At 41.4% G+C, this 25,311-nt stretch overlaps 1 protein-coding gene and 1 non-coding gene across 4 annotated transcripts in view; both read left to right on the top strand.

Annotated features, from left to right (window-relative positions):
• Window positions 1-25,311, top strand: part of CSNK1G1 (casein kinase 1 gamma 1) — a 161,797-nt gene that overhangs the window by 32,013 nt on the left and 104,473 nt on the right. For all 3 annotated transcript variants that reach the window (XM_056127486.1, XM_056127485.1, XM_056127484.1), the window contains exon 2: window positions 3,017-3,402. In XM_056127486.1, the coding sequence (XP_055983461.1) occupies window positions 3,222-3,402 (181 nt within the window). In that variant the 5' untranslated portion in view covers window positions 3,017-3,221. The remainder of the gene's footprint in view (window positions 1-3,016; window positions 3,403-25,311) is intronic.
• Window positions 9,835-9,961, top strand: LOC130036333 (small nucleolar RNA SNORA31). The gene has a single exon (XR_008794373.1). It is a non-coding gene; the product is annotated as a small nucleolar RNA SNORA31 (small nucleolar RNA).

The following is a 25,311-nucleotide window of genomic DNA, read 5'->3' as shown; positions in this document are numbered from 1 at the left end:
TGGAGAGAAAGCCTGATGGGATGAGTGCATGCTTTGCATGTGGGAGATGCAGGTTCATTGTGCAGCACCTCATGGTCCCCAAGCACCACTGAGAGTGACTGCTGACCACTGAGCTTGGAGTAGCTAAAAAACCAAAACCAAAAGATCCTCCTATCCCAACTGCACGTTCTGGTTGTTAAATGTCTAAGTTTAATGAAGAATTTACCTATCAACAGAAATAATATACTGAATACTGATTTTGGAAACGCTCTTAGCACATGAAATTTCATGTTAAAACTTAGTTGCTGTTGTGCATTTTACACACGTCTGGTGCACGTGTTTATTGGTGTTCTCTGCACAGGTTTGAAAACCAGCAGGTACTGTATGTTTTTGTAACATTTACTGCATGTGTATATATAGATACTGCCTGGATAAGTTAAGACACCTTTTTCCTATCCTCTAAACAAACCATATGGGTAAAAAGTAGAGCCTGACAATTATTCCTAGTCTAAGCACCTACCAATTCAGATCAGACTATCTAAATATCTTCCCCCCACTTTTCTTTCTGATACTATTTGAAGAACATTAGATACCAAATAGCCAGTAATAATAGGGAAGGCATTCGGTACAGTTGGCAATGAAAAAGAATGAATAAAGATATAAATTCATAACATTCTTGTAGAAAATTCAGTAATTGTCAATGTCTCATTACTCTGATTCTGGGTTTCTTTTCTTTTTGGGTATTGTCAGGGCTATACCTGGTGGTGCTCAAGGGCTTCTACTGGCTCTGCTCTGGAGTGATTCTTAATGGTGCTTAGATAACTATACTAGGGCAGGCAGCATGCAGGGCAAATGTCTAAAACCCTATATTACTTTTTTGCTCATCACCCCCCCCCTTAATAGACACTATATATAATTCAAATATTGTTTCCTGAACTCAGGGAAATGTAATTTATTGATGATCAACTTAATCTTCTTTTGATGATAGGTCCAATCATAATGCCATTAGGCAGGACTGAAGGAATCGTACATGGTGTAGAGCACTTGCCTTGCACACGGCCTGGTTTGCTGCCTAGCACCCCTGAGCCCCTCTGGAGTGATCCTTGAGTGCAGCAGATTATAGCCCCGCCCCCTGAAATAAAAAAAGAAAAGAAAGATGGTAGGCTTTGTAGAAGCATACTGTTACACAAGAATCACTCCTGGTGGCGCTCGGGAGACCATATGGGTTGCCAGGGATCAAGCCTGAGTCGGCTCTGTGCAAGGCAAATGACATACCCGCTGTACTATCGCTCTGGCCCCAGTGTTTTAATAATACAAAGAAAATAAAGGATATTTTAACTGTGTTAATGGAGCAAACATAGACTGTCCCTGGTCCTATATTAGTCAGTTAAAGGGTCTTCGAGTCTTAACAATTTTGCTTTGTTGTGTACATGCAGTACTAGCCAACCAGTTCTAACTTTGCTTTTTGCGGGGTGGGGATAGGGGAGGCAGTGCTGGGAATTGAACCCAGGCCTTCATCCTTGCAAGACAGGTGCTACAATGCTGAGTTGCCTCTCCAGCTCTTCTGATTCTCTTCTTGAAAGAGGGGCTGGGAACATAGCCCAGTGGTAGAGCCACTTGCCTTATATGTGTGAGGCCCTGGATTTGATCACTGGCACTGCCAAAACAGAACAAGAAATACTCTAATGAAAGTGATACATAATTTTGCATGTGGTTGATGATAAAAATATACTTGAGACTGTGTATTTCTATCATCCAGCATGGCAAAAATTAAAAAAATGTTGGATTATAAAAAAAAATCGTCATAGTAATCTCATTGTAAACTTTTGTCTTAGGTTCATTCCTGAATTAGTATATTGGAGGTTTGAGGGTTTCATGTTATTTTGTTCCTCAGGGTGTTTTTTTTTTTAAATTTGGGTTTTGTGAAGGATCTTTTCAGGCATTTAATCTTTTAAATTAGTACCTTTAGTATTTCAAAAAGTATCTCAGCGGGTAGGGTGTTTGCCTTGCATGCGTCTGACCTGGGTTCAATTCCCAGCATCCCATATGGTTCCCCAGCACCACCAGGAATAATTCCTAAGTGCAGAGCCAGGAGTAACCCCTGAGCATCGCTGGGTGTGACCCAAAAAGAAAAAAAAAGTTTCTCATAGAAATGTCCTGCTGGAAATGTAGCCTAAAGGGCAGATCACAGATTTTACGTGCATAAGACCCAATCCTTGGCACCACATGCCCCCCCCCCCGGCATAGAACTAAGAGTACCCCTCAAGCACCAGCAGTGCCCATCACCTCACACACACTCCAAGGGAAGAAGTAGGAGAAATAGGCTGCAGGCAGTGATTTGTTTCAGATTGTCTGACTGTTCTCAGTGCTTGGTCAGTGGGTGAAGATTGAGGGGAGGCAGGGAGTAACCTTTCTGATAGGATTATTACAATGTTTTTAAAAAGAGAACTTTTAATTAAATTGTCCTCCTTTTAAAAAAATTGTCTTAATCTTGCCATCATCTTTGTTATCCAGTAACAACAACAACAACAACAACAATAACAACATCAAGTCAACAAATAGCTTTCTCTTGGATCATATGGACACTACTAGAAAAAGCATATTTTGTGTTCCCTTTTCATACCTGGTATCCAGCCTGTTGAATTACTGTTACGAAAGGTTAAATTGTTGGGCTATTATTATTATTTTGTTTTGGGCTGCACTTGGAGTGCTTCGGGCTTACTCTGAGCTCTCCTGGCAGGGCACTTCTGGCTGGTTCCTTGGGACCATCAGGGGTGCTGTGGATCTAATCCAGGTCAGGTGTCTCATTACTCTGGTTTTTTGGTTCCTTTTCTTTTTGGGTGGTGTTTGGGCCACACCTGGTATGCTGTCTCTCTGGCCCCAGGGTTAAACTCTTGGAAGATATAAAACCAAATCTCGTATCATGGAGCCATCCACTTTGCTTGTTTTTGGATAGGATCTATTCTTACTAGTACTAACTCTCAATTTATTTAATAATTTTAACTTTTAACTGTATGTTTTCTTGACTTTTACCTAGGTTACAAACTATCCTCCTATGCATGAAATCTACAAACTCCAAGAACTAATCAATGGTTTTTCATCTCCTGGAGATATATTAGAACATAAATATGGTACCCAAAGAAGAACTTATCTTTCTCTGACTACATTTTATTTGACTATACTTTTATATTGAAGAGAAGTATACACACTGAGACTGCTTGTACTGACTGTCGAGTAAGATCATGGACCATCCTAGTAGGGAAAAGGATGAACGGCAACGGACAGCTAAACCCCTGGCACAGAGGAGTGCACATTGTTCTCGACCATCGGGCTCATCATCATCCTCTGGGGTTCTTATGGTGGGACCCAACTTCAGGGTTGGCAAGAAGATAGGGTGTGGGAACTTCGGAGAACTCAGATTAGGTAAGAACGTGATTATATTGGTGACTTCAAATAACAACAACTGCTGTCTAACAAGCTCTGATGTATTTCAAGACAGATTTGTAATTTGGATAAACTTCTATTTTGAAAGGGTGGGTGGGTGCATGGTTTGGATAGCACCTGATCTGTATACTTCAGGGACTTCCTGAACATGCATAGCTCTGCTCAGGAATGATTCCTGGTGATTCTTGAGGAATATTTTCTGGTGCTAGAATTTGAACCAGGGCCAACCACATGCTGAGCATGTAAGTACCTTTACTCCTGCACTGTCTCTCTGGCTCTGAGAAATTCCTCTCTTCTGTTTGTTTGTTTGTGGCCCATACCTGGCTTTGCTCAGGGCTTACTCCTGGCTTTGGGTTTAGGGATCACTTCTGGCAGTGCTTGGGAACTATCTGGACTATCTGGAATGACCCTGGCAAGCTGGACTATATTTAGAACCCTTGAGAAATTTCTCGAGGAAGAATTTAAAGATTTGTGAGGGGAATTATAGCTATTGTCTGTTACAAAATATCTTGGAAAGTTATATTCTCTCTTTATAGGTAAAAGACTTTAAATTTCCCTACCAATTCTGAGAATTAATTTTATTGTTGTTATTATTATTATTATTATTGGGTTTTGGAACACACCTAACTGTGCTCAGGGCTTACTTCTGACTCTGTGCCCCGGGATCACTCCTGGCGGGTTTGGGGCACTATCTGGGGTACCAGGGATTGAACCCGGGTTTGCCTAGTGCAAGGCAAGCACCCTACCCATTATGTTATTGTCCTGGCCTCCAATTCTGACAGTTTATCATGTAGTGCAGTCTACATGTAGATAATGAGAAAATTAAGATACTAGATTTTTACTACAAGTGTGAATATTTGGGTTAGATAGCTCAATGGACAGAGTGAATGTTTTCATGCAGAATATTCAGGTTTGACCCCTGTACCCGTACCTGTACCACATGGTGTCCAGAAAAAAATCTGAGCATCAAATTGGGAGTAACTTCTGAACCAAAAGGATGTAGTCCAGACATCCAGCCCACCACTCCCAAATAAAGTCACATATAAATTTTTGAGTGAGATGACAAATCAGACAGTTTGAACACGGGAAATTGGGAAGACGGTACATAAAGTGACTTGGCTATTTATATACTTTCTGTTTGTTTTCTGGGCCATACCTAGTGGTGCTTAGGGGTTACTTCTGGCACTGTGCTCAGGAATTACTCCTGGCAGTGCTCAGGAGACCATATGGGATGCCAGGGATTGAACCTGGATTGGCCACCTGCAAAGCAAATGCCCTACCCACTTAACTATTTCTTTCAACAACTATTTATATACTATTTTTTTAAAATTGAATTACCGTGAGATACAGAGCTACACAGCTGTTGATGGTCGGGTTTCAGTTACACAGTGTTCTAACACCCAACCCTCCACCAGTGTACGTTCCCCACTACCAGTGTCCCCAGGTTCCCTCCCGCCATCCTACCTAGCCTGTCACTATGGCAGGCACTTTTCTTCTCTGTCTGTCTCTGTCTCTGTCTCTGTCTCTCCCTCTCTCTCTGTCTCCTCTGCCTTTCTCTCTCTCTCTCTCTCTCTCTCTCTCTCTCTCTCTCTCTCTCTCATTTTCTCTCTCTCATTTTCTCTCTCTCATTTTCTCTCTCTGTCCTTCCCTCCCTCTCTCCCTCTCCCTTACCTCTTTTAGGCATTATGGTTTGTAATACAGACACTGAGAGGTTATCATGTTTGTTCCTTTACCAGTTTCCAGCATGCTGAGGGATCATTTCAAACTATCTTTGTCATAGTGGTCCCTTCTCTATCCCAACTGCTTTCTTTCTCAGCACTTGAGGCAGACTTCTAACCGTGGATCAGTCCTCCTGGCTCTTGTTTCTACTATCCTTGGGTATTAATTTCATACTATATGGTTTTTGTGTTTTTTTTGTATCCTACAAATGAGTTCAGTTATTCTATGTCTATCCCTCTCCTTCTGATTCATTTCACTCAGCATGATACTCTCCATGTTATCTATTTATAAGTGAATTTCATAACTTCATTTTTCTTTTTTTAATTTAATTTTATTTTTATAAAATTGTTCACAGTGACTCATTGCATTTAATATTCAAACACCAATCCCACCACCGTGCACTTCCCACCACCATGAGCAAAGTGTGTGAAGATTGTTGTGTTTCATACTGGAGCCATTTAAGCCTTTGTATAAGAGGTTACAAGCATGTATGTTAACTCCAAACAGATGTGCGCTACTTCCGATATATTAGTGGGCTAGAGTTTGAAAGGTCACGTAGTTGCATTTGCGGCTCCAGGAATTCTGAAATTTAGAATATAATTAGAGAGCAGAGTCACTCATGGGTAAGGTGTATGTCTCTCTCTTCTGGGAGCTTTATTTGAGAATCTCTGGATCTCGGCTGTTGATGAGATTATCTGTCCTAGGGGGTAGTTTGTGGATGTGACTGCCAAGCTACTGGAAAACTAAAGAGCTGGGGGAAAGAGGCATAACTTCATTTTTCTTTACAGCTTCATAGTATATTCCAATGTGTAAAATACTATGTAGAATACGTAGTATTCCATTTTACAGTTATTTTAACCAGTCATCAACTGTTCTTGGGCACTCAGGTAGTTTCCAGATTCTGGCTATTGTGAATAGTGCTGCAGTGAACATAGAAGTGCAGATAGCATTTCTGCTGTTTTTGGGTCCCCAGGGTATATTCCCAGAAGTGGTATTGCTGGGTTGTATGGAAGCTCAATTACTAGCTTTTTGGTGAATGCCCATATTGTTTTCCAAAAAGGCTGGACCAGTCAGCATTCCCACCAACAGTGAAGAATTCCTTTCTTCCCGAATCCACGCCAGCATTGGTTGTTCATTTTCTTTTTGATGTGTGCCAGTCTCTGTGGTGTGAGATGCTGAAATCATTGTTTTAATTTGCATCTCCCTAATGATGAGTGATGTAGAGCATTTTTTTCATGTGTCATTTGGCCATTTGTATTTCTTTGAGGAAGTTTCTGTTCATTTCTTCTCCCCATTTTTTTGATGGGGTTGGGTGTTTTTTTTTTTCTTGTAACGTTCTGCCAGTTGGATACTAACCCTTTATCAGATAGGTATTTTAGTGACTAGGGAAGAAAAAAGAAGAGCTTATAATTTGTATGGAATTGGGAGCCAGAGTGATAGTACAGTGGTTAGGGCTCTTGCTTTTTACATGGGTTTGATCCTCGGCATCCCACATGGCCCCCCCAAGCCCACCATTAGTGATTCCTGTGTACAAAGCCAGGAGTGACTCCTGAGCAATACCCAGTGTGGCCCCCAAACAAAACAAAAATATATGAAATTGAACTTTAGCTTGCAGAACATAAAGAAGTTCTGTTTAGGCTAATTTTTTTTTTAAATTTTATTTTGGGAATACACCCCGTTATGCCCAGGGGTCATTCCTGGCTCTGTACTCAGGAAACCCTCCTGGAGTGGTTGAGGGACCATATGTGATACTGGGGATCAAACCCAGGTTGGTCTCATGCAAGGAAAACACTGTACTATCCGCCTGCAAAAAAAATTTTTTTTGGTTAGTGTTGATCCCTCAATTTTTATACTGTTCTTTATGTTCTTTTGTACTTTTATGGTTTTCTTGCAAGACCCAGCAATGCTCAGGGATAACTCCTGGCTCTGTGCTCAGGAATTTCACCTGACAGAGCTTTGAGGATCATCTGGGATGCCACAAATTGAACCCAGGTTCACCGCATACAAGACAAGGACCTTACCTCCTGTGATATCACTCAAGCCAATTTTTTCTTTTTTCTTAGTAGCCATTAAGACTGTGGCATTTTATTAAGAGCCCATTTATTTTCAGAGAAGTTGGTTGGCCCTTAGGTGAATGAAAGAGCATAAGATAATTATTGCCTATACAACTTCTAACCTGCGTGGCAAAGCCTGGCAAGCTACCCATGATGCATTCGATATGCCAAATACAGTAACAACAAGTCTCAAAATGGGGACTTTACTGGGCCCGCTCGAGCAAATCGATGAACAATGGGAGAACAGTGCTACAGTGCAGTGCTACAACTTCTAATAATTTTTCCAAAGCAGTGAAAAAATTTTACTTCTGAGATCCCCACAGGGAGCGTCAGGAAAACACTACACAACAAAAGAAGTCAGTTATGAACCACAAAATGAATGCAGTCTTCCACAGGATTCCACCATGATCCCGCCTATAAAGTCTGGCTTGCTTCTCTAGAATTAACCTTTTCGCTAGCCTGATTCCTCTTTTGCCAAGAGCATTTTCTGCTTCAGAACTGTTGCACTTAAAGTTCTTCCCATCTGCAGAATTCTCCCACCCTCCAATCTTGCTTAGTTGGTTGCTTCTCTTCCTCCAAACCTTAAGTTGTATTCGCCTTCTCAGAGAAACTTTTTGTGATTTTTTTTTCCCCTCTCTTCTACGTATAAGGTAGAACAGTCCTAGACCAAGGATATAGCTCAGTGGTAGAGTTCATATTTATGCATGTGTATATTTTGGGTTTCATGCCTGGAACCAAAAAAATGTTGTTTTTTTTATAGCCACATTTCTTTATTATGTGCAACTATCTGAAATTATTGTATGTATTTATTTGGCCTGCTTTGCCCTTTGCAGAGAGGGATTCTGTTTACTACTGTTGCCTGAGATATAGATAGGTGGGTGAATATCAAGAGGGAAGGAAACGAAATTGGGTTTATTGGCTTCAGGTATGTGGTGGTGAGGTGTTAGAATAACTTTATTCTCTGGATTCCCATCAAATAATAACAAATTAATAATTAGGGGCTAAGGGTGTAGCTTAGAGGTAGACCACCTTTCTTGTACGAGTGAGATCCTAGGTTTGAACCGGCACCACCACCAGCAGCAGAAGTAAAGATTAGTCAAGTGTGTTTAACCCTCATTCATTTAACAATCATTTCTTGAGTATTTGCTGTCTCTCAGAGCTTTAAGAATGCAGAGAACAAGAAGATGTAATTTTCATCCTTAAGATTCGCATAGTCTAGTAGTAGGAAGAGAAAAATTGCAGTACGAAATGCTAAATATTATAATGGCTCCTTTTGAAAAACATACTGGCAGAGAAGGCGAATGAAAGCTTCTAGGAGAGGTATTGATTGAAAACAGGTTAGGACTTCTGGTGGGTGCAGAAATACTCTCAGGAGTAGAGTGGATGGACGTTAGAGATTGTGAAAGTATTTTTATTTATGACGGTTCTGGAGCATGAAATGAAAGAAAAATAATAAATAATGCTTTTATGTAGGTCAGATCAGACTGAAGTGCTCACATGGTATTAAATTTGTACTTTATGTAATAAAATCTGTGTTGTGGAATCATTGGTTTTATAACAGAGGAATGATATGATCTGGTTTGTATTCTAGAAGAATAATTCAGATAGTTGGAGGATTGGATTAGATAGGAAAGAGATTGACGTCTCGTGGGGTTTGCTTTAATTTTGAATGTTCCCGTCACAGAATGTTATCATTCTTCATCTCTCCTTGATTTCTTTCCTTGATGATAGTAACTTTGCTTTATTAATCCTCATAGTCTGTAGTTTTACTCTGTATCACATATAATGGGTACTTGTTTGTATGGCTTCTTAGTTCTAGTCAGAAATACTTAGGATCCATCTTAGATCTGAAAATGGAAAGAGTCAGGATGAAATTTCAGAAATAGACTATGGGTGGTTTTGGCCTCTAGATATTTGAGAAGTTAGGCAGAGGCAGTTGGATTTGTTAGTTTAGCGTGACCAAGTGAAAGAGAAAGCTTTTTTATTTATTTATTTATTATTATTATTATTATTTTTGCATTTTGGGTCTCACCTGTAGATGCTCAGGGGTTACTCCTGGCTCTGCACTCAGGAATTACTCCTGGCAGTGCTCGGGGGGACCATATGGGATGCTGGGAATTGAACCCGGGTCGGCCGTGTGCAAGGCAAACGCCCTACCCGCTGTGCTATCGCTCCAGCCCCGAGAAAGCTTTTTTAAAGATCAAAATTGAAGACTAGGTCCATAAGGGAAGGCAGGTTGGTAAATAAAATTTATGAATTTGTTAATTTTAAGGAGTGTGCACCATTTATGCAGAAATGCGAATTTAGAGTTAAGAGACTTTAGACTTGAGAGGACAAATAAAAATCCTTACCATGTGCGTGTTAATGACCAGCAATCATGGAGGATGAGATGAGCCTCAGGATCTTCGCTGAGTGGGAGAAAGAGGATACGTGTAAGGGATGCTGGAAGGGGAAGCAGAGACTGAAAGCTCAGAAGAGGGCAGAAAGGCAGCTCATTGGGTGGAGTGTCCACTGTATCCTAGAGATCAAGGTTTGGTCTCTGGTTCCACATGGTCCCTGGAACACTACCTGAAGCACCCCCTGAGCCAGGAGTACCCTAGAAATAGAAATAAAAAGAAAAATCAAAATAGAAATGTTTTTGCATCCACCAATAGACGTTGCACAGTTTGCTGTTCCTTTTTTGGTTTGCACTAGTGTGCAAAGAGAAAAAACTCCACTGCATTTTGTATGTCTCTGGCAGCCAGATGAAATAGGGGAGAATATCTGAAAAGGGAGAAAAAAAGAGAAAAGCATGTTGTGGGGAACAAAGCCTTGTGCCGTAAGGTTTAGCAGGTGAAAAGTGATTAATTATTGAAATTATTTATTTTATTGCTATTAATATATTCATTAATTTTTATTTTTAAAATTCAAATAAAATTTCTGACTTTTTTTTCTTCAGTTTTTGAGGCCATACCTGGCAGTGCTTAGTGCTCAGGGATTATGGTGGGAATCTGGGATCATATGTGGTACTGGGGGGTTTAACCCAGGTCATCAGTGTGCAAGGCAAGTGCCCTGCCAACTGTACTATCTCTCTGCCACCCCAATCATTAGGAGTATTTTTTTTTTTGGGGGGGGGGAGGTGTATATCCGGTGGTACACAGGGCCTACTCCTGGCTTTGCGCTCAGGGATCACTCTGTTAGAGCTTGGGGGACCATATAGGGGTTCCTGGGGATTGAACCTGAGTTGGCTGCATATAATGCAAGTGCCCTACGCAGTGTACTATCTCTCTGTCACTAAGATTTTATATGTATATTTATTTATATATCACTCACTGTCACTGTGATGATTGTTGTTCATCGACTTGCTTGAGCGGGCCCAGTAACATTGTGAGACTTGTTTCTGTGTTTGGCATATTGAATATGTCACGGGTAGTTTGCCAGGCTTTGCCGTACCGGTGAGATACCGGTGAGTAGCTTGCCGGGATCTCTGAGAGGGGCAGAAGAATCGAACCTGGGTCAGCAGGGTCGGCCGCATGCAAGGCAAACGCCCTACCCGTTGTGCTATTGCTCCAGTACATACTCTTTGTAACCAATAAAAAAGGCAAAAATGAAAAAAAAATATCCTTTAAGGAGAAAATTTTTTTTTTTTTTTTGCTTTTTAGGTCACACCCGGTGATTCTCAGGGGTTATTCCTGGCTTTGCGCTCAGGAATCTCTCCTGCCAGTGCTCGGGGGACCATATGGGATGCTGGGAATTGAACCCAGGTTGGCCGCATGCAAGGCAAATGCCCTACCTGCTGTGCTATTGCTCCAGCCCCAGGAGAAATTATTTTTTAATTTTATTTTGGGTCATACCTGCAGTGCTCAGGGGCAACTCTTGGCTCAATGCTTGGGATCCTTGGTTTACTGTATGCAGAATATGCGCACCAGCTAATGAACTGTCTCTCTTGCCTGACATAGGGAATATTTTGAAGACTTTACCCCCACCTCCCCAATTTTCAGTCTTTTCCTGAATCAGGTTGGAAAGATTTATGTAAGCCTTAAACTATTAATTATTCTACTCTTCCAGTATTAAGAAAATACATAATGCTACTTTATAGACAATGTCTTGTTTTTCTTCTTAGTTGGGGAACATAAGAGTTATTTTTTAATAGGCCTGTCCCTATGTTCTAGAATTAGTCCTGCACAAAATTTTAATTTTAATGGGGGCTGGAGCGATAGCACAGTGGTAGGGCGTTTGCCTTGCACGCAGCCAACATGGTCGACCCGAGTTCGATTCCTCTGCCCCTCTCGGAGAGCCCGGCAAGCTACCGAGAGTATCTCACCCGCACGGCAGAGCCTGGCAAGCTCCCCATGGCGTATTCGATATGCCAAACACAGTAACAACAAAGTCTCCAATGGAGACGTTACTGGGGCTGCTCGAACAAATCGACGAACAACGGGAGGGTCTTTACCTTTTACCTTTTAAAATTTTAATAGTCTTCAGAGCATCTTTGGTAGATACGATGTTAGAGAATGCTTTTGATGCAAACAAGCAAATTGAGGCACACAGAGTAATCTCTTCTCTCCCATCTTTGGTACCTGGTGAAATATGCAGAGGCACACTAACACAGAAGGGCGTTTCTTACAAAGGCAAAATCGGCTAAGGGTAAGTGTGTCCCGCCACACCTCTCTAGCTTCTAAAATAAGGTCTGTGTGTGTGTGTGTGTATGTGTGTGTATGTGTGTGTGACTAAATCAGGCTGTACAGAAAACATCTCTCTCTCTCTCTCTCTCTCTCTCTCTTTTTTTGCTTCCTGTACTTAATCACTCAACTCTCCCTCATGAAATTTTATTTTCTTTAGTTTTCTTTTTTTTTTTTTATGTAGGAGTATTGCTTATTCAGCCACTAAGCTGATTGAAGCAGGCATGGACTCTGCATTACTTTTTAAAAATTTTTAAAATTTTTTAAAATTTTATTTTCATAACGTTGTTCACAGTAACTGTTTTCATTCAATATTTCAACACCAATTCCAGCACCTTTGCACCTTCCCACCACTACCACTTTGAATCTTCCCACCACCACCTCAGTCTGCCCCTTAGGCAGGTGCTAAATAATTTATTTTGTATTGCTTGCACGGCCCTGCGCTCCTGGAATTCTTAAATTTTTTATTTTAATATTTGGGGTCTGGAGACATCTCTGTGGCATGCTGCTCTCTTCTGAGATTCATTTTGAGTCTCTGAATCATAACCTTTCATGCGCTTAAATGGCGCCCAGAGGCAGTTCATGGGCATATCTGTCAGGAAACCACATACCTGAGTTCTTTTAGTGGATTTATTTTCATGCGAGGGGGGCTCGGGACGAGCCGGTGAAGGTCGGCTGTGAGTGTGGCGGCGACTGGGTTCTGGAGGTTTGTGGCTCCCAGGGTTCATTTGGGGCAGCCAGAGGGACAAACCTGCCCTCTTCCAATGTTGCCCTGGTGACATCAGCCTGGCCCAGGGTGGGGAGACATCTCTGTGGCGTGCTGCCCTCCTCTGAGATTCATTTCTGAGTCTCTGAATCATGGGCATTAATGCGCTTAAATGGCCTGATTTTGATGTTTTTTGAGATTCATTTATGGGTCTCTGAAACAAGGCCGGTAAATGGGCTTGTGTAGTTGAGCCAGACATGGTCTGTGGGTGTGACTCCCACATACGTAACTTTTGACGTCTAATTTCTTGTGAAACTTGGTCCCAAGTTGCTGGGGTCCGGCCAGAGGCACAGTGACAATTTTGGGGTATCAACAAGCCTGAAGTATAAATCAAAATTTGAACTTGAGCTTACTATACTCTCTCTAGACCCCAGTATGATTTTTTTGGGGGGTGAGGGGAGAGATGTTTTTCCTTTAAAAATATCTGAAGGAGCCAAAGAGATAGTATAAGGGTACTTGCTTTGTACAAGACTGACCTAGTTATATCCCCAGCACTGCATACAGTTCCTGGAGCACTGCCAGGAATATTTTGAGTGCAGATCCAGGAGTAAGCCCTGAACACTTTCAGGTATGGCCCTGAAAATTAAAGAAGAAAAAAAAAACTTCAAAAAATACCAAATTTCACAGTGACTGGGGTCCCCCCAACACTGCAGAAAACAAAACCAGAAGTGTTTGACAGTATTCATGTGAAAGAATAAAATATAAGGAAACAAGATAAAGTGTAAGATTCACAAGTGATTTTCTTCTAGTTCAAAAGTAAAAGCTTTATAATCAAATATTACTCTTTAAAATCATAGTTTTTTTTTTAAATCTTGTTTTTTACAAACTCTTAATAAATTTTATTTATTTTGGGGACAAACACAGCAGTATTTGGTCCATTAGGAAAGGTACCTTAGGGGCCACAGCAATAGAACAGTGGGTTGGGGACTTGCCTTGCATGTGGCCAACCCGAATTCAATTCCTAGATTCCCACACAGTCTCCCCGCCAGGAGTGAGCCTTAAATAGAGTGTCAGGAGTAAGCCCTGAGTACCGCTGGTGTGGCAAAAAGAACAAAAACAAAAAAAAGAGATAACTTACTAATATTCAACAGTGTGTAATACTGGTTAGAACACTTATTAAAAAGGGCCCTTTGATACTTCATGGCTGGAAGGCAGGAGCAAGTGATATGGTGGATTGTTAAGTAAATTGGTGTTAGGAAGGAAGAGAAACAAGTGCCCCACTCCCCTCTTCAATCCAGTAAAGCTGGTTTGCTGACCCACAGTCCCCTCTTTCAGATGCAGAGGTGATTTTTCTATTCCATGGTGTCAGGACTCAGGGTGTGGCATCAAACACTCCCTGTTCAAGGTACAAAGTAGACAGTTTGATCTCCTGCATTCCTAGGCTGTCAGCTCATGAAGTTCTGAGATAAACGTCACCAGTCCAGAATAGATGAAACTTCAGTGTCTTAGAAATGATGCTGCTTCTTCCCATTTTATTTTATATATACCCTTCTGTCATTTTAAAAATTAACTTCCCCTTCATTTCCTCAAGGCTCCAGCTCTGTTAGAGCATCTGCAACACTACCGTTCTACCACTTTCCTCTTTGTTCTTATCCAGACCACTCTCTGCTGTGCCAGCAGTTTAGAGCAGGGATTACGTCTTGCCTGTCTTTTATGGAGCTGTCTGCTAGAATGCTTGCTAACCTGACATCAGGGTCTGAAGTCCATCAGTGGCAGAGTCCATGCCCATGTGCGGTAGTACTCCACTTGTGGGTGAACAAGTATGGTGAGCCGCCTGCCCAATTTTCAAGGCCTTCTCATTACCACGTGATAGGCGGGCCAAAGGTTCTCCAGTGATACCATCTTTAATGGGCTCCTTTCAGGGTGGAAATCCCCAAGCTTCATGGGATTAATCAGCCTTCCTGTGATTCTTCATTTTTGCTAGAATCTGGGATGCTGAAGTCAAAGAATTCTTTCTCTTCTTGGCTTATAAGTTTTACTTTTTATGTTTAAAATGTTAATATTAGGGAACTGTGATTTGCATTGTTATTCATAGTTGAGTTTCAGGTGTACAGTGTTCCAACGCCAGTCCCACACCCACTTCCTTCCATCACTGTTCCCAGGCTTCCTCTTACTCACCCCAGCCTGCCTCCTTTGACGGGCCCGTTTTAAACTTGCATTGTTGTGGTTTGGGTTTCATGCTTATGGCATTGTTGCCTCCCTAGTTTAGCTCTATGCATATACCACACTTCTACCCCACCAGTAGGCCTATGACTCCTCATTCCTACCCCATCACCTCCTATCCATCTCTTCTATCCCCTTCATTCCCCTCCCCCCAACATTTCTTTCCTTTCCTTTCCTTTCCTTTCCTCATTTCTGTCATCTAGAATCAAGGGTAATCTGAGTGCTCTCCTTTTGGTACTTTGTATTCCCTCCTTATACCATACATAAGTGAAATCATCTAGTATTGTCCTCCTGACACACTTCACTTAACATGATATCCTTTAATTCCATCCAAACTGCAGCAAGTTCCATGATCTCATCATTCCTTGCAGATTCAGTGTGTTCCATTGTGTATATATACCATATTTTCATTACTCATCTGTCAGTTATTGGGCACCTAGGTTGATTCCATAACCTAGCCACTGTGCTGAGTGCTGCAACGAATAATGGTGTGTATCTGTTCTTTTGAATGAGTACTTTTGTGCCTTGTGTGTAGATACCAAGGATTAGAATTGCTGGGGTGTGTGGCAACTCAGTTCTTACTTTCCTGAGAAACCTCCATACTGTTTTCATAGGGGTTGAACCAGGCAACATTACCACCAGCTGTGGATAAGGTTCTTTTTTTTTTTTTTTTTAGTCACACCCAGTAGTGCTCAGGGGTTACTCCTGGCAGGAATGACTCAGGTAACCATATGGGTGCCAGGGATTAAATCTGGGTTGGCCTTGTGGTAGGCAAATACCTTACTTGTTGTATTATTGTTCAGATAATGTATGTAATCACCAAAATAGTGCTTGTTAATGTGTATCACATTCTTGGTTTGTATACATGATAAAGATTCAATTTCCCCCAACTTTTGTGAAGTATATTTTTTAAAAAAAATGAATGGAATGTGATGGGAATAGGAAGTAGGGGGTCACACCCAGCAGTGCTAAGGGACTATTCTTGGCTCTTTGCTCAAAATCACACCCAGTGCCAGGAATTGAACCAGTGTCACAGCTGCATGCAGGGAAGTGCCATACCTCCTGTACTGTCTCTGACCTATGCAATTGACTATGTCCTGTCTCTTTTGCTTTGTCTCTTTGGAAAAAGGTTTGTGTATACATACATGTATATTTGTGTATGTAGGTATTTTTGAACCATTTAAAAATAAACTACAGGCCTGAGAAAAGATTCTTCCCCCTCCTATTTACGTTTTTGCTTCACAGATCTGTAGCATTGCAGCTTTCGTTTTGAACCATAGTATTCTTGGATGAATTAAATTTAAAATTAAGCTCCCAGAAATAATGCATTTAAATCCTGTTGGGAAAAGTCACAAAACATAACATTCTTGTTACTGTACTATTACAGTAAAACTTTCTTTCAGAATTATGCCCTACTCCAAATCAAGCACAGTTTTTTGAGGTTCAATAGCTTTATAAACTATTGAAGAGTTCTTTGTTAGTTTTACATTCCACCCCAAATTAGCAGGAATAGACCATTTAAACCGTGTTTGCTGATAGAGTGCATGGCTCGCTATTTTTTTTTTTTCAGGAAGTTCAGTCATGAATTGAATGGGGCCCTTTGAAGGACTATTGTTAAATCCTCATATAACATGGTTTATATTTGGCAGCGCAGCTAAAACATTGCTGGCTAATAGAATTAAGATTCAACATTACTTAAGTAAGCAATGAATTAATTGAAAGAAAGACTTGAACGTGATTAACCAGGAGAATTTAATGGTAAAATATTTAGTCTTGCAAAACAGAGCAAAAGTATATATTTAGGGTGATTATGAACCATATAAATTCATCAGAAGAACAATTATGAGTAGTTTGTACTCAGTATTTAAATGATTTAGCTATTATCCTAAGGAGAAAATTGTCTGAACTTACAGTCATACTTTTACAGAAGAAAGCAATATTCTGACTAACGTGGAGCTTGTGGCCAGCCATAGCAAAAAGTGAGCATGCTATAGACACACAGGTTTTAATTTCATATATTAAAAGTAACCATATGACATAGATTTTATCATTTTTAATTTTTATTCTTGGGGCTTGCCTGACCATCTACAAGGACTATACCTGGCTCTGTGCTCTGGGGGACCTTGTGGTATTGGGGACTGAATCTGGGCCTCCTTCATATACACATGCACTCAGCCCATTGAGCTGTTTATCCATCCCTGTGACACAGATTTTGGGGGGAGAATTGGGTCATACATGCCAGTGCTTGGAAGCTGTTCCTGGTTCTATACTGAGGGGGGGGGATATACATGTAGTGCCAGAAAGGGAATCCAGCTGAGGTTGCTGCGTTAAGGCAAGCACCTTAACTCCTATACTTAATTCCCTGACTCAACACAGATTTTAAAGTCCTTTTTGGAGGGATTGAGGGCCCATTCCCAGTAATGCTCAGGGTTACTCCTGACTCTGCATTCAGGAATTATTTGGAAAGTAATTGGGGGATCATATAAGATTTGGGGCATCAAACCTGCATCGACAACATGCAAGACAGAGTTCCTGTCCATTGTACTATGTTGGATAACATTGGGTTGTCCTTGCTCCTCCTGCAGGGAGCTTAGCTTTATTGAGTTATTCCCACAACAGGACCTCTGAGGCACACCCAATTCCATCAAGTACTAATAATCCAATATTCTTTCCTTTATATCATTTGCATGATGTAGCAATGTCCATTTTGTATAGACACAGGAAGACAGTTGATGCTGTGTTTTTGTAACATGGGAGTTAATTGATTCCAATAATATTTACTCCTGTGCATCCATATTTACTTGACTTAAGCCTCAGTTGCCCTTAGTTCCTAACATTCCAACAGCAGGGCCCCAACAAAGGGACTGGATGGAACCAGGGTAAGCTGTAAGCTACCCTGGCATCGAAAGGGAACAAGCTAAGCACCATAAATATAATAAGTGAAGAATATGGTCATGGGACAAACTCTGTCACGACCCAAAAAGAAGTAACTGAATAAAGACCCTGCTGGGGTTAAGAAAGAGTAACCCGGCCTGAGGATAGTTGTCTGGGATATAAAGTGAGCTGTCCCAGGAAGAGCCAACCTTTAAACTTAATATATCTCTTACTGTGTTCATACAAAGTGACTAGAATTATTATAAGAAGTAGATTCACTGTGATTGATTAAATGGATTACTAGCTGAGAAAAGGAGAAAGCAATACACCCTAGGTGGAATCCGCCCTTGAGCAGATCTCCTAGTAATCTAGAGTGCTGAACCCTCAAATGAGATCTTGTCCTTGAGTTAGTCTCCTAGAAACTTCCCCTGATGAACTGGTTTTTCATCTGTTTGTTGTTATGATAATGTTCAAACCCGCCTGTGTGTATCTCCACCCTTCATGATTTCTATATAACTATGCTGTAAGGGGTAAGAGGGGACTAGTCTATGAGAAAGAGAAGTAGATGAGAACTAAGAGGACTTTGATGTCTACGAAAAGACTAGGATGGTCGAACTATGATGACTGGGACTACGACCAAAATTATGACTACGATTGTGCTGTAAGGAGAGATTGGAATATGTTGGGGAGGAGAGAGAAATAAACTGTCTACTGACCAGCCTGGGGCCCTGTTTCTCCCTTCCCTGGTCCTTCTGTCATTGCCATGGTCTGGCCACGGGAACAGTTCTTGGCCACTGAACACTCGAGTCCCTTGTGCCCTCGTGCTTTCTTTTTGAAACTCACAGTACTATTTTTTTGGCCCCAGATTTTATTTTATTTATTTATTTTTTGCTTTTTGGGTCACTCCTGGCGATGCTCAGGGGTTACTCCTGGCTTTGCACTCAGGAATTACTCCTGGCGGTGCTCAGGGGACCATATGGGATGCTGGGAATTGAACCCGGGTCGGCTGCGTGCAAAGCAAATGCCCTACCCGCTGTGCTATCACTCCAGCCTCTTGGCCCCAGATTTTAAAGTCTTGATCCCTACATGCAAGCATTTAAGTATTTTAAACATGCTCTTTTTTTTTTCTTAAATATTATTGTTTCTTGGGTTGGAGCAGTAGCACAGTGTTTGCCTTGCACACGGCCGACCTGAGTTCAATTCCTCTGCCCCTCTTGGAGAGCCCGGCAAGCTACTGAGAGTATCTCGCCCACATGGCAAAGCCTGGCAAGCTCCCTGTGACGTATCTGATATGCCAAACACAGTAACAACAAGTCTCACGATTTGTTGAGAATATGAGAATATGAATATGAGACGTTACTGGTGCCTGCTCGAGCAAATCAATGAACAACGGTAGGACAGCGCTACAGTGCTACAGTGCTATTGTTTCTTGATTCCCCCACCCCCCTATTATTAGGCACTTTTAAAATTTTCCTCATATATACATACATTCATACTCTCCATTCTATTTTCCCACTGTACCTGTGTCATACATTTTGGCTAAAAGCTTTCTATTTTTACTATATTATGCTTTTAGGAATTGTAGGAAGTCCTGAATATAGTGTGCTGAGCTGAGTGCATTACTTTTTTTTTTTTTTTAACATCCTTACCCTCCTTCCCTCAAGTGAAAATTGATACCTGGGGCCAGGAAGATGACTCAGAGGGCTTGAGCACATGCTTTGTATGTGGGTGTGCCATGTTCAGTACCCTATGCACTGCCCAGAGCAACCCCCTAACACTGTTTGGTGAAACCCCCAAATAAAACAAATGGCTGATAGTTTTTGTACATTTCTCTTGGGTTACCAGCAGAATCTTAAAATGCTTATAAAATCATTAGATGATCTTAGTGTTTACATTTTTCTTCAGTGACATATGGCAGCTTTCACAGATATATTGGTGGACAGTAAGATCTGTTAAGTCTAGTTACTTTTCAGCTTCCAGAATTTTAACATCTCTAGTCTCTTGTTCATTTACCTATTTTATTTTTCATTTTTGGTTTATAATGTTATTTCATTGAAGTTTGGGAAAGGACTAGAGCTAAATGCCTAAATTTTACTTGTTATATTAAATCAGATGTCTCTCAGGGTCACGGTCCTCCCATTGTTCATTGATTTGCTCGAGTGGGCCCAGTAACGTCTCCATCATATAAGACTTGTTGTTACTGTGTTTGGCATATCAAATACATCACGGTAGCTTGCCAGGCTCTGCAGTGTGGGCGAGATACTCTCGGTAGCTTGCTGGGCTCTCCGAGGGGGCGGAGGAATCGAACTCGGGTCGGCCATGTTGGCCGCTTGTAAGGCGAACGCCCTACCGCTGTGCTATCGCTCCAGATGTCTCTATGAAACTTTTTTTTTTTTGAAGTAAATAGATTTTATTTGGAGGATTTTTTAAGGCGTGGAGTGGGGGGGAAAGAAAGAGTGAGAAAGAGAAAGAGAGACAGAGAGAGAGAGAAAGAGTAAGGTTAGACATGAAAGTACACATCTCAAGAGGGGAGATGCGGGCGACACATGTGCTTGGACACCACATGTGCTCAGCCACGTGGGCGTAAGCACACATGGGCTCAGGCTGCATATGCGCTCGAAACTATTTTTTAGATCAGCTAGGCATTTATTTGATAGACTTTTATGATATTCTAGTAACATACAGAAACACAAACTTGCTTAAAACCTATTTAAGTAGATTTGTTGTTAACTACAATCACCAAAAAAAAAAAAGTTAATGAACCATTGTCCTTTCTGATGACAAACTGTAGCTCTGTACTCTAGGTTCATTTGGTTCAACTATGAATTAGATGGGACTTTGAAGACATACTAATTAGATCCCCACAGTTCTTGAGGTAGAGCAGCTAATAAATTGCTGGTTAATAGGAGTAAGATTTAACATTATCTTAAGCAAGGAGTTGATCAGAAGGCCTGCCTGTGGGCCAGAGAGATAGTACAGCAGGTAAGGTGCTTGCCTGGCACATTCTATTTCCAACCCACATTCTATCTCCAGCACCCCATCTGGTCCCCTGCACATCACCAGGAGTAATTTCTGAGCACTGTCAGGTGTGACCCAACGCTTTCCCCACCTGCACCCATTCCCTCTTCCCCCGAAGACCTCACTATGATTTAGTAACCTCATATCCATGTGAGTTCAAGTCTGAAAACTAGATTTGCAACACATACATGGAAAAAGATGACCGTTAGGGCCAGAGTACAGAGTACATGTACAGAGTACATAACTAAGATCTGGAAACAATCCAAGTGCTCAACTGCCTATGAGTGGAGAAAGAGATTGTAGTACATGTACCCAGTAGAAGCTAAGATATGAGAAAAAGTGAAACTGTTATCCAGAGAGATAGCTCAAAGGACATGGCATGCTGACTTGCTCAGAAATTTGCTTGCCTGGCTCTTTCCTGTCTTCAGTACCCTGCACTGCACAGTTCCTTGAGCATCATAGGGTGTGGACCAAAAATGAAAAGATTAAATCTTGCATTTTGCTCTAACTTGGTTAGAACTGGAGAGTATTGTGATAAGTGAAAAGAGTCAGAAAGAAAAGACAGATATCAGCAGACCTCTCTTAGGGAATATGAAGAAACTCGGCTAAGAAACACACAATGGCAAATGAAAAGAGGCACTTAGGATACCAGACACATAGTCTAGGGGGTTAAGGCACTTGCCTTGCATGGAGCCAATCTCTGTTTGCTTGTTTGTTGGTTTGTTTTTAATTGAATCACCATGAGACACACAGTTACAAAGTTGTTCATGATTGGGTTTTTCGGTCATACAATGTTCCAGTCACTACCCATCCCTTCACCAGTGTACATTTCCCACCACCAGTATCCTGCCAACTCTAGGCCCCCCCCCAGCCTGCCTCTATGGCAGACACTTTTCTTCTCCCTTCCCCCACCATTTTCCTTTTGGGCATTACGGTTTTCAGTTCAGACACTGAGAGGTTACCATGTATATCCCTTTACCTCCTTTCAGGACTCAGTTCTGCCTAGGGTGATCATTTCCAACTATCATTGTCAGAGTGGTGCCAGTTTCCCTTTAGGCCCCGCACCACATGGTCCCCTGAGCACTGCTGGAGGTAACACTGAGAGCCCAGAACTGAGGGTAGCTGCCAACCCTTGCTGAGTGTGGAAGATAAAGAAACGTTTAAGATACTCTCCCAAGACCTGAGGAAATACAGGGTGTGGTGGGGGGGATGTAGGAAGAGACCAAGGGAAAGCTGTGAAGTGGTATTGGCTTTCCGGTGGTGGGTGTGGTGCTGCCTTGTAAGCCCTGAACATGAATATTCATGCTGTTGTAAATCATGATACCTCAATAAAATCTTGATTAAAAAAAGAATCGGTCTATTTTTGCCTGATGATTAAGTTCTGGTAGTTTATTATAGTTTTAGTTCTACTAGAATTAGTTCTTTAAACCTTGAATTCTATCATGGTCACAGTCACGGTCCTCCCGTTGTTCATCGATTTGCTCGAGTGGGCCCAGTAACGTCTCCATTGTGACACTTGTTACTGTGTCTGGCATATCGAATACGTCACGGGTAGCTTGCCAGGCTCTGCTGTGCAGGCGACATACTCTCAGTAGCTTGCCGGGCTCTCTGAGAGGGGCGGAGGAATTGAACTCGGGGGAATTCTATCCATAATAACTTTTTTTTTTTGCTTGTAACTGCCTTTCACTTTCTTAGAGATGAATTACCAACCTGTTTTTCCAAAGCATTGTGACATTTTATTTATTAAATCTGATGGTTCTCAGAGCTTGCTCCTGCCTCTGTGCTCAGGCATCATTCTTGGTGGTGTTTGGGTAATTGTATGATATATAATAATATATATATATTATTATATATATATGTATGTATAAACATACATATATATAATAATGTATGTATAATTGTAAATGTATAATGGGCCAGCTGCATGCAAAACAAGCATGTTAATCCCTGTACTGTCTTCTCTTCTAATTTTTAAGGGGCCATTTAGACTTTACTGCCTGCATTGCTGAACTGCTGAACTGTCTCTCTGGCATGCCTCTGAGACTCCATTTGATCTTTTCATTTTCTACATTTCTATTTTGTTTTGGTTTTAGGGTCACACCCAGCAGTGCTCACAGGCTGTTTCTGTTATGGTGCTGGTGGGGTGAGGGTCGCTCCTGGTGCTTGGAAGACCACAAGAAACTGGGAATTGAACTTGGCCATCTATGATTCTTTTTAAATTGTTAATATTTTTGGTTTTTGCCCACACCTACTGTGCTAAAGGGCTTTCTCCTGGTTCTGCACTCAGGAATCACTCCTTGCTGGCTCAGTAACCATATGGGATGCGAGGGATCAAACCTGGTTCTGCCATGTGCAATGCAAGTGCTCTATCTGCTGTACTGTCTCTCTAGCCCCTACTATCTTTCTTTATATCCCACATAAAAGACTTAAAAAAAAATTGGGGGGGAATTTTTACACATATAAATGATTTGTACATATATAATAATAATTTATACATATGTAAATGATTCAAGCTAAACTGATGTTCTACATAATTGTAAGTCAATGATGAGTTACAAAATTTTTTTTTTCAAAAACCTTTTTTTATTGATATATACATTTTAAGAACCAGTCTGGATAATTCTGCACTAATCATTTAAAAATTAACATGAAATAACAAAGGGAACCAGTGTTATATATCTTTATAGAAATAAAGATACTGTTATTATTTTTTAAGAAGGGTTTTTGGACTATAGTTGGCTGTGTTCAGGGGTCACCCAGGAGACCACATGTGGTGTTAGTGATTGAACGAGGTTTGAGGCACAAGGCAAGAATCTTACCTGCTGCACTGTCTCTGACTCAGGGTAGTATTTTTTGAAATGTACTGCTTTCAGTTTAGGAAAGTAAAGAGATCTAACAAAACTGGGAACCTAAGACTGCTGTTCTTTTGTCCTGCGACTGAGCAAGGAGACCAGCTAGTTCTTTGAAATGATGCTGTCTGGGGAAGCTTGTGGTGTAGGCGACTTAGAAACAGGAAGTGTTCCTGTGGTGTTTTTCTGGGGAGCATCATATTTTGGGCTGCTGCTCACAGACAGCAGAGTTTAGGTGTACCGCCCAGGAACTGTTATGTAATGCAGAGTCTGCCATTAACTATCAAAGTAATCTCGCCAGGAAGTGAGTTTGGGAAACCCTGGATTTTGCAAAACAGATGCTAAAAGCTTTCAGTGCTTGGGACTGTACCATCTTATTGATTGCATTTTTCTGTCTGTTGCCAGCTCTTTTTAGAGTTATTGTCATATATTTTCCTGTTATTATGTTAAGCTTTAAGTGAACATTTTTTATTTATGGTGGCTCCAGGCTCTCAGGGCTTACTCTTGGCTCTGCACTCAGGGATCACCCCTGGCTGTGCTTGGGGGACCATATGTTAGTGTCAGGAATTGAACCAGGGTCAGCCATAATGTAAATAAGCTCTTCGAGCTCTATACTATCTCTCCAGACTAGTAAATATTTTGAATGGATTAGATTTACTCCTCTAAGTGTTCCAGCCAGAATTTTTTTTTTTGGGGGGGGGGTGCCATTTCTGGTGTTAAAGGCTTATTAATGGCTTTGTGCTTAGGGATCACCCTGGCAGCACTCACTGCTCAGGAGACTGTATAGTGAACTGGTGTCAGTCACTGCAAGGCAAGTGTCTTAACCTTTGTACTAGCTCTCTGGCCCCAGAGCAAAATTTCTTTGTACTAGCTCTCTGGCCCCAGAGCAAAATTTCTCTTCCTTCCTTCTTCCTTCCCCTTCCCCTTCCCCTTCCCCTTCCCTCCCCTCCCCTCCCCTTCCCTTCGTCACACCCAGCAATGCTTAGGGGTTACTCCTGGCTCTGCACTCAGGAATTATTCCTGTCGGTGCTTGGGGGACCATAAGGGGTGCTGGGGATCAAACCCAGGTCAGCCAGCTGCATGCAAGGCAAACCCTACCCACTCTACTATCACTCTGGCCTCCCCAGAGCAAAAATTTTTTTTTCTTTTTGGGTCACACCTGGCGATGCACAAGGGTTACTCCTGGCTCTGCATTCAGGAATTACTCCTGGCGGAGCTCAGGGGACCATAAGGGATGCTGGAATTGAACCTAGGTCGGCCGCGTGCAAGGCAGACGCCCTACCCGCTGTGCTATTGCTCCAGCCCCGCAAAATTTTTAAGTACTGCACATCACTGAGGATAGTGGCAGAGTAATTATCCAGACTTCCACGTTTTGTTTTGCATTTTGTGTTGATCTATTGAGGTTTTTATGAAGTCCTGGCAAACAAATTCATTTGATTAATGTATAGGCCAAGCAGAATTATTCAGCCACGAGTGCCCTTTTGGGGTAAGGTCACTGCTTTGTAAGAGTGACATGTGTATCCGCGTATCTCTGATGGAAGAAAACTCATACAAACAAGCAAACAAGCAGACATTTTGTGATGTTAGCCATTATTTTTAATGTTACATAGATTCATTCATTATACTCCTTCAATCGTCTGTTTTATACAGATAAGAAAATTGTAGCTGAGAGGTGTTTAATGTTCTCCCTGTTACTTTAAGATTTGGTGAGAACTAGATTTCTTTCTGTTCTCTACTAATTTACAGCCTCATTTTTGATAGTTCTCTTTTTATCATTGCATGTA

Source organism: Sorex fumeus, unplaced genomic scaffold (genome assembly GCF_029834395.1).
Source record: "Sorex fumeus unplaced genomic scaffold, SorFum_2.1 ptg000063l, whole genome shotgun sequence".
Taxonomy (NCBI): domain Eukaryota; kingdom Metazoa; phylum Chordata; class Mammalia; order Eulipotyphla; family Soricidae; genus Sorex; species Sorex fumeus.
The sequence above is the reverse complement of the archived record's forward strand: the minus strand, read 5'-3'. Positions and strand labels throughout refer to the sequence as shown.